At 47.8% G+C, this 10,145-nt stretch overlaps 1 protein-coding gene across 1 annotated transcript; it reads left to right on the top strand.

The window, feature by feature from the left end:
* The first annotated feature begins 1,576 nt into the window (after positions 1-1,576).
* On the top strand, positions 1,577-9,716 carry LOC105561549 (flocculation protein FLO11). The gene is made up of 8 exons (XM_012011620.1): positions 1,577-2,295; positions 3,960-4,452; positions 5,177-5,270; positions 5,803-6,527; positions 6,654-6,833; positions 7,281-7,543; positions 7,800-8,596; positions 9,085-9,716. Exons 1-8 carry the CDS (start codon positions 2,249-2,251, stop codon positions 9,147-9,149), a joined length of 2,664 nt encoding a protein of 887 aa, XP_011867010.1. The 5' UTR covers positions 1,577-2,248; the 3' UTR covers positions 9,150-9,716.
* Positions 9,717-10,145: the final 429 nt, after the last annotated feature.

Genomic DNA, 10,145 nt, shown 5'->3' with positions numbered 1-10,145 from the left:
CAAGTGCACAAGCATATGCATGACGAATTTGATTGGCCCATTTCCTTGTGCATTTGCTTATAGACCAATCAAATTCGTCATGCATATGCTTGTGCACTTGTGCAAAAGTGCGCGCTCCCCGCTTGAACCTTTTGAAGCATTTTTGGCCATTTCATTTCTGATTAACGCATTTAGGTCGGGTTTTGTGCATTTTTTGGGGTACCTCAGCAATAAAAGAACGTAAAAAGAAGTTGAACGGTCTTTAATATGTATTGTAAAAGTTTTATATATAAACAAATGTGAAGAAACAGCAATTTTGTGCACAAGCATATGCATGGCGAATTTGATTGGTCCATTTCCTTGTGCATTTGCTTATAGACCAATCAAATGCGTTATGCATATGCTTGTGCACTTATGCAAAAGTGTGTGCTCCCAGAATGCTTGGTCTATGTATACAGGGTGAATCAGAGTGGTTGCACCAACCTTTTACCATTAGGAGAAGAATCACTGACCGCAACTGTAGCAAATCCTGGACAAAATCTCGTTATATATGTCTCACTCGTGTAATATCTAATTATGTTTCTCGAGATGCAATGAGACATGTATAACGAGATGTTTTCCATTTTTTCCAGAATTGGCTACAGCTGCGGCCGGAAATCCATCTCCTACGGTAAACGATTGATATGCAACCACTGTGGTTCACTCTGTACACAGGCTTCTTTTCTGTTGCTACACTGGTGAACTAGTGCGATTTTGAGTAAGACAAGTGTATTTTTTCTCATTCTAGCTTACTGTACTAGTTCACCAGTGCAGCGAGTCTCATGTTGATCAAGTCGCCCTGTATCAAATTATGAAGACTGCCGCGCTACTTCAAAACTCTGAACCCGCGGTTTTTGGCCGCGCGCCAGTTGACGCCTCGAAGCGCGCCCTTCCTCGCGTTCCTTTTAAACAGAGAAAGAAGCGTTCGGCGGCATCGAGCGCGGGCCGCGACACCGCTCGTCACGTTGGAACGCGAGAAATCCGCGCATCAGGAGATCATCGGGCACGCGGCGCGTGCCTCTAGTAATTCCATTAGCCGCGCCCCGTCCTCCCGCGACATGAGAACGTCGCCTTTTGCCACCGCGCGCGCACACACGTCGATTCGCGACGTGCACGCGCACACCCGATGCCATTTTTAATGCGAGCATGTGAACGGATCTCACGCCTCGAATGTCCGATATACATCCGCAGCGGCATCTCGCGCGCGCTCTCGCGAAACAGGACGGAGCGCGAGAGACAGCGACGGCGAAGCGGGACGGAGCGGGGGGGGAGGGCGAGGGTGAGAGCGAGAGAGGGGATGAAAGGGAGAGAGAGAGCGAGAGCGAATTCGCGAGTTATCGCGGATCGCGGCGAGTGAGTGCGGGCGAGCGGCGGTGAATACCCGTGAGCGTGTACACTCCACATCGTACGACGTGCCATTCGTTTCGCGGAAATACCCGGAGAAGTTAGGGGGACACCCGAGGCGCGCGCGGCCGTTCACGCGCCTACTCGCTCGCTCGCTCGCTTGCCCGCGCGCGCGAGAGGGAAGGAAAGAGAGGGTGTGTGAGAGAGAGGGAGGGAGGGAGAGAGAGAGAACGCGAGAGGGGTTCGTCGTCGTCTTCGCCGTATACTCGCGCCACGCACGGATAGCGCGCGGCTCCGCGATCGCCCTCGTCTTCGTCGCCTTGGCCGCCAGCTCCGTTACGGAGCGTCGTCCCGTCGTCTGTCCCACGGTGGTGTGTCCCGACATCCTCCGCGCGCCCGCCACGGCGAACGTAGTGAGGTCCGACGGCGTGTTACGGGCTGTCGTACCACCACGGCCGTCGCTGCCGCCACTGTACATCATCCCGTGCGCCCGCGGTGTACCCGTCGTTTATCATTGGATTGTGACGGATACCATTGTGCGGCTGTGAAACCGTTCTCGTACGCGAGGGATCCGATTGTCAACCCGATCCATCGTTCGCGGTGCCCTCGTAGAGCAGAAACGCGAGAGCGAGAGCGAGAGAGAGAGAGAGAGAGAGAGAGAGGGAGAGAAAGAGAGAGAGAGAGAGGGAGAGGGAGGGAGGGAGAGAGAGAGAGAGATATAGAAGGAGCGCTCGAGCCGGAGAGGGAAAAGGAGAAGGAGAAACGGACAGATAGAGGGAGAGCGAGAAGAAGAGACAGAGAGAGATAGAGAGAGGCCGCCCGCTGGTTGTCCGCTCCGTTGCTCCACACTTTCCTCCCACCCAAGTGGTATCAATGTTGTCTGGCAATGGTGTGTAAGGAGAACGTGGTATCATGGTTTCGGAGTCTGTCCAGGTAATGTGGTAGACGCGTCGCGTCGCACCGCCGCGCGAGGACACGGCACGACGTGCGCATCTGCGGGATATTTCAGGAGCGATTTTGCGTAACCGTCGGCCGCGGCGCGTCATCTCGCGCGGTGGCCCCCGCGGGCCGACCGCGGTCACCCCCTTTCGGGGGGTCCGTCGGCCCCCCGGCTCCCTCGCGAGGAGACGTCGCGCTGAACGTTCTTCCCCGCCCCCCCCCCTTTCCGTTACCGACGGGGGCGGCCGCGCTCTCGGCGAGCCGCGACGGACCTTCCGCTCCCTCGGGCCGCGGCGACGTCCGCCGACGTCGCTGGCAATTTAAATGCGTTTTGTTCGCGTACGTTACGCTACCTCCTGCCGCTTACGCTCGCGCTCCCGCCGTGTGCCTCGTGCGCCCCGCGAGTCCCGAACGTCCGCTCGGAGGACACGCTCGCGCCCTTGTCGTCTCGTAGCTCTGTGTTCCTCGTACGAAGCGACTCCCGCGGCTACAAGTTACCTCTTGGTATTTTTCCTCCGTTATTCTAAAATGCCCCCCCCCCCACCCCCCCGGGTTGCGCTTAGTCCTGCGGTCCTCGTCGAACGTCTCCCGGCACAATTTGTAGTAAGAAGCGAAATAATTATGCGCAACGTGCCACGGTCTCTAATGGCACTCGCGACACGCTGCCTCGATGCGTACGCTGAAAATTATTAAGTGTCAGAGGACAAAGAGTGACGAAGGAGCCGAAGGTGTAGAAACGCACCTCTGCTGGACCATTATCGTATTTATTTGCTCAATTTTTTCTATACCGCGAGTAACTTTTGATAAGATTGCCAAGTTGTCGACCTTTCGACTTGAACGTCCTCTTGCGCGGAAAATACAATTTCATTGTATCCAGTTGTCCCTTCGTGTCAACATTATCGGCACGTATCGTTGGAAATTTAAAAATTACTATATTATCCTGCTGAGATTCCATCTAACGAGGCCGCGCTATGTCGGAAAAGAAACCCAAGACAGATGGAGAAACGGTGTACGGGTTTACACAATAAGATGTCAATTATTGGACCGCCTACATCTTGCTCGGACGCTAGTTGTTTGATTTTATCTAGGGGTCTTATTTCAGTCTAATTTATATTACCTGTTTGTATTATGCTTGTACGAGAATAATTAATGCGCTCAGTTTTGAATGTGTGTACAAAGTACGATTAGGAATAAATTTGCAAGCGAAACGGTCGTACCGCATTAGCAATGTACATCAGAGTCGAAATGGCAATGTAGGAAATCGTTAATGCCGAAGATAGAGAGTTGCGGTCAGTTGAGGTGTTGCATGCCGTTGGAATTTTTATCTCTTAATTCCTGAAAACTGAAATCATCAAATTGATGCTTCGTTCCTAGAGCTAAAGTTAACAATGGATCGCTTACTAGTGAGTTTACAGTATGAAAAGTGATCATGCGGCGTAAAATTCAACTTGTACCCTTTGCGATTTACGGTGGCGACTACGGTTCACTCGAGGGAGAATGAGAGAACTGTAGAAGCGAAACAGAAAGCCTGTACAAATAGCGAAGGCTTAAATAAGTACAATTAGGCTTGAGAATGTTAAAACTGCAATTTTTGCAACTGCAAAACTTGCAAAACTGCAACACGGCGTTTAATATTAATCCACCTTTTCTCTGTCCAGTTATAAACGTATCGATGTAATGTGCACATTGCTGAACATGTGCTTGCCGTTTGAGGTACGATACCTCGGCACGTGCGTCGAGGATATCGGCAAGCGGGACTACAATGACCTACGTGACACGGAACACCATGCAAACAGCCCCTCGGATCTGGCCGAGTTGGCGACCTCCAGCGTGACAGATAAGCGCACGCGAAGAAAACTGGCTCTCTACCTGGCGCTGTTGCACTCGTGCAATTACGCCTGCGCGGTGATCCTGTACAAGAATCTGTCGAATCTCGAACATCAGGAGATCACCAGTCTGCTAAACGGGACCATCGTTAAACCGGACAACCAACCCTTGGAAGAGTTGCTACTGCTGTATACGATGGCACTGAATCATCCGGCCTTCACATACGAGCAGAAGAGCGTGTTCGGCAACATATTCATCAAGCTCCAGGAGGAGGAGGCTCGTCTTAATCCTTCAAAGATAAACTCTTCCTACAAACCGACACACGTAATGCACGATATTCCAATTTCTCTTTTCTGAATCGGAAACGAAAGAGCCAACACTTTTACGAAAATTAATATGCAGCCTAATGTTTAGCTTTGTTCTCCTATTGAACTTTGACCGAGGGGGAAACCGCTGAGGGCATTGTGGTGTACAGATTTGCGGCATTACTGGGCATTACTAGGCATTTTTTGGGTATTAAGCCTTGCTGGGACATTAGAAAGATAAGATAATAAAGCCCGCTGCAGACGATGCTATTTTTCCCGCTGGATCGCTTGCGATTCGGTAAATTACTAGAAATCCTGAGTGCTGAGTGATGCAACGATAGTAATTTATTAGATTGCAAGCAATCCAGCAGGAAAAATAGCATCGTCTGCAGCGGGCTTAAGATAAAGCAATGCCCACTGGGCGTTAGTGGGCATTGGTGTACAAGATTTTGATCAGCGAGCTCCCCCTCGACTTTGACGCTCGAAGTTCCTAGGAAATAATTATTGAAATTTTAAAGACTCGTCATATGTTACGCTCACTTCGAGCCTCTTGGCCAGGCACGAAAGTATCGGTGTGCAAAAGAATATGTTACTTAAGATTATAATGAATTTAATTTAATTTCAGTAACACGCTTTTGCAGCTGTAACCTATATATTAATCTGTACAGCGATGTGATTAAGTTTGTTTTAAAAGCTTGAAATGGTTTGATTACGTAATGTACATGAAGTTTGAATTTGCGCAGGGTTGCACACCGTGCATGAGTACAAACGAGAGATTAATGGAGCCCGAGATACCGAGTAGCTGCTTAATGCCGCCGCCACCAATGCAGTCTTACGGTACGCTGCGTTGCACATCTTCTAAATATTTATCGACACGGAAGGGAAACGTTTTGATAGACGGCAATTATTATGGCCTAACGTGACGAGGTGTATTGTTTAGCGAAGCCACTTGCCAACATTCTGCTTTTTCGGAAAAACGATAGTATAATTGATTACCGCGTTTACTTTCGCGTCTCGTTGTCTAACTTACTCAAATCGGCTCATTCAGGTGCGCTTAATAGGATTAGAGTGGTACAACTGTGCCAACAACAACATGATAGTTTGTTTACTGTATAAATATTGCAAAACTATTCATATTCTACCGAAAAACTATTTTTATCCATTTCATCTCGTTTATTTTGAATAGATCGTATAGAACGTTTTCTGTTGGAAACTGTAGTTGTAGGCGTTTACTACAATTGAACAATTGAATCTCTATATTATTCCATGCATTCGAATTTTTACATCTTACATGCTCAACCGATGTATAATATTTATGTACATTTTCTGACTCTAAAGTTCTCTCGTTACGTTGATCCGTTATGTTTAGGAGACATGGGAATGAGGAATAACGCCATGGTCACTGGAGTGCCACCTGGTCTCACGATACCTCCACCCGGACTATGTTTGCCTGGTCCAGAGCAAATGCCTATGGGATCCGGCGGTACTACGCAATACCTTCACCTCGGTTTCCCATCCATGAACCACATGCCGCCGTGGAGTGGCCAGGTTATGATGGGAAACCAGCTGATGTACACTAGCGACGTGTTGGCTTATCCCCCTTCTCCCTTAGTCAGCCGCCAGTCCTCGCCATCCCAGTCACGATCTCCTAGTCGCAGTAACTCGCCGATGGGCCGCGGCAGGACTAATGTTAACTCGCGCGCCTCGTCCACGCAATCTACTCAATCCACCTCGACCAGTCTGGCGTCGTCAGGCAGCCAGACGAGCAGCTCCGTTTCGAACATTAACAGTAACAGCAATAACTCCCTACCGCCCCTACCGACGCCCGGCAGCGCAAGCAGAAGTCTTCCTAGTCAATCGCCGTTACTCCCGTCATCGCGGCCCGTTCCTCCCCCCAACGCGAGCTCCTCGGGCTTCTCCCGACATAACGTCGACAATACTCCGTCGTCTACACTGATCTCGGCGGCCCAGTCGAAACAACCTCCGCCACCGCCACGGCTCAGGTCGTCCAACTCGGGCGATTCCCTTCGGGAGACCGTGGGTAAGGAGATGCCGAACTTTAAAGGCAATCTGCAGAACTTTTCTCGCGACGAGGTAAGTGAAGTCGCATTTTCAGCTGTTACCAGCTCGCTTGCGCGAGACTATACGGTTCGCGTATATGTAAATAATTTGATATTGAACTATTTATGTTATGTACTTATGCGTTTGTGCGGATTGCAGATCAGAAGAATGAGTGACGAAGATTTAAGGGACATCGGCTTGACACCGAACGCGGTAGGACAGTTGAGGAGTATAGTCAAGAGTCAAACCAGCAATGGCTTGAACCAGGTTTCAACGGATAAGAAGCCGGATAATGTAAGCAGTGCCTCACATTCGCTCGCCGAACCGGTCGAAAATGAGGTAAGATTTATACGAAATGTCACGCATAATGTATAATGGCTTCAAGAACTCCGTCTAATCCGAATCAGTTTTTTTCTTAGCAAAAATATGAGACATACCTGTAGGCTGTTTCGCAATAGCTGTTAAGTTACAAACGATTAAAAATAGTGTTGTACACATTAAACTTCTCAATGTATTTGCGCGTTTTCTGTTTTTAAATGTTGAATCACGTCGTGACGAACATGTAATGTGAACATTAGCTTTATAAATACAATACGAATGAGAAAACGTTTCGCATTCGTACAGAAACGTAATGCATGAGAGATTGTAGGAAAAACGTCGTATTTTCTCATTAAAAACTTATTAGACGACAATTATAAATCAATCTCTGTAAAATCTAAATTAACGTTGTGTTTTTGTTATCCAGAAACTTATTTACAAATTTATATCGTTTGTTTTTTCCTACAGGCATCCGGTATGGAAGTTTTGGGTGATTCAAGCGGTAGTACAAGCGGGAAATCGATGCCATTACAGGAACAGCATCCGGCAATGCATTATCATAATCATATGACTGCTCCCAATGTTCGGCGTTATCCTGGCATGCCGTCGATAGATCCCGCGCAAATACAAATGTATCCTGCACCACCGCAAATGTATACAGCTCCAAACTCACCATGTTACACTTGTCTCACTACTGTACCAGTAGCTGGAATGCATAATCGATATTCAAGGTACATATAAACGAGTTCTCTCGGTGTTTTAGACAATGAATTAATGACGTTAAAAATATTAAAGGTCAAGAAAATTAAGAACGGTTATCCTAAAATAAAAGAGATAATTTCTGTGATATAAGCGATTGATAGTTAATAAAGGATCATTTTCGACTATTGAATTTTAATAGAGATTTAATATGGGCTTGATTGGAATATAATATTTGGTGTTCAATATCTAACATCAAAGTTATCGCCATGTGTATCGTGTTTCCAGATGTAACGCTCAGCACCTGTATTGCCTTGGACAACTGCAAGCGCTGCGACTCGACTCTGAGAGCAGCCGGCACTGTTCTCAAAGCAGTAGTTCTGATAGCACCGGCAGTAGATCTCCTCCCGAGACGCCACCGGCTGCACCATGGGTTAGTAGCAGCGGCGGCGGCGGCGGCGGCGACAGCAATGTCACCGATCACATGAGTTCCGCGCCGGTGCACTCCACGGCGACGGCGCCGCCGCACGTCGTGTCAGCACCCCAGCAGTCGCCAATGCAATCGTCAGTGCCACCGGAGAGCAGGCAACTTACCAGGAAGAATTCGCAGACGCGCATGATGCGACAGAAGAGCCAGGGAATACTGAACGGGGCCGGCAACGGGAACGGTGGACCGCCGAGTCTGTCGCACTGCGTCTCTTTCCCGGCGCCGCCGACACACTCGCAGCTCACGTACCTGCCGCACGGCCACTTCCCAGCTGCGCTACGGCCCAGTAGCGGTATCTACTCCAACTTCTTGCACGGGCCGTCCGCGCGACCAGCCTACCAGCCAGCGTACCAACCGAACGGCGACATTATGTATCCGTATACGGGTCATCCCGCGTCCGGTAGCACTCCGCCGCCGCCGCCGCCGCCGAACGCGGCTGCCGCGGCGCCAGTACAGGCGTACATGCCACCTACGTCAGTGGTAACGTACGCGGCGGCGGTGATACCGCAGACAAAGATCTCCTGTTATAACTGCGGCAGTAACAGTCACCTCGCGGTAGACTGCAAGGACCAGACAATGGAGGACATTACAAAGAAAGGTATGTCCTCTTAATAAATCGATCGTTGTGTTACATGAAGGGAGGACGCTTCTGATTTGCTTAACGTGTAAACAAGACGGAACTGTAGATTTTTAACGAATTTAATCAAATCTTTACAAAATCTTCATCTAAGTGGAAATGTTTGATGTCGTAGTTTGATGAAGTAAAAATTGAAATTAAAGAGGAAACGTAAAATTATTATACAATCCATATTTTCGAGAGAAAAGAAATGAATCGACTTGGAGGGTATCTTGTTTAAATTAGGATAAATGGAATATGTAATTGTGCCGCGCACGATTTTCACTATGTTCATATTTAAAAGAGAAAGTTTCTTTTTTCTATAGAATATCAATGTTTTATAACTGCTGCAGACTTGATATACAAACTTGTGACCAGCACTTAAGTATTGAATGAGTGGTCTCACCCGTAATCACGCAATCTAGTCACGTATTGTCGTCACGAAGAACACAAAATCCTTTTAATTTCAGCCCAATACCGACTGGATTACACGATAATGAAGCAGCCGGGGGAGTGCCCGAGTTCCGACAAGTGATCCCCTGCCATGGACCACTCTGCTACCACTCGTCACAATTCTCACCGCCACTATAACCGCAACTATTGTCATCATCGTCATCACCAATATCACCATCGCTATCATTTTCATCATCTTCACCGTTACCATCACCATCACCACCACCAGCACATCGTCTGCCATTGTGATCACCAATACACCAATGCGAATCGATCTAAGGACAAGACATTGCAAATTGACAACCTCCGCTGTTCCTCCTTTCACCTTTCGGTAATTTTTCTAAATACCCTATTCTGCAGTCACGACGATGATGACGATGCTAATGCGAATACTGATGCTGACGATGCTGACGGTGACGAAAACGATGACGTAGACGCCAAGTACGACAAGTACGACAGCGACGAAACTTTTCTAACTGAGGACACTTCGCGGTTTATGGTACGGGGTACACCTTTTGCAAGTTCTTATGTATGATAGTGATTGAAAAGTGATCTAACTAAATGTAAAATATTATGTAGTAGTATTGTACAGAGAAAGAGCAAAAGCGAGACGAGAAATAATTGAAAGGCCGCGTTATACGGAACACAATGTCTTGTTTGTGTTTCTTTTACCGTAGGACACGTTTCGAGAGACTTTTGGGTTTAAATAATGACTCATGTCCTTCCAACGACACACTTATTGGATACTTATCGCTGTGACTCCCACCTCGGCAGTCCTCCTATCTTCCCTCCTGTACTCTAAACTCTCTTAACGAGTAGCTATAAGAGAAGAAAAGGACGAAGAATGTACTGTGCCCCAAACAGGAAAGAAAGCGAAAGTTATACGAGATTCGACTATAGCAATCGATACTTTAACTTCTAATCTACCATGTCTACGCTATTACTATTACTATTAAACTATAATTACTTCTACCATCGCCGTTGCGTCACGACGTTTTTATGTACATATATTTTTCTCAATTCTTACGTGCGCGATGAACCGATAATGACATGTGAAAAAGAAAAAAAATGTGTAATA

Source organism: Vollenhovia emeryi, unplaced genomic scaffold (assembly GCF_000949405.1).
Source record: "Vollenhovia emeryi isolate VEMERY1.0 unplaced genomic scaffold, V.emery_V1.0 DF939205.1, whole genome shotgun sequence".
Taxonomy (NCBI): domain Eukaryota; kingdom Metazoa; phylum Arthropoda; class Insecta; order Hymenoptera; family Formicidae; genus Vollenhovia; species Vollenhovia emeryi.
The sequence above is the reverse complement of the archived record's forward strand: the minus strand, read 5'-3'. Positions and strand labels throughout refer to the sequence as shown.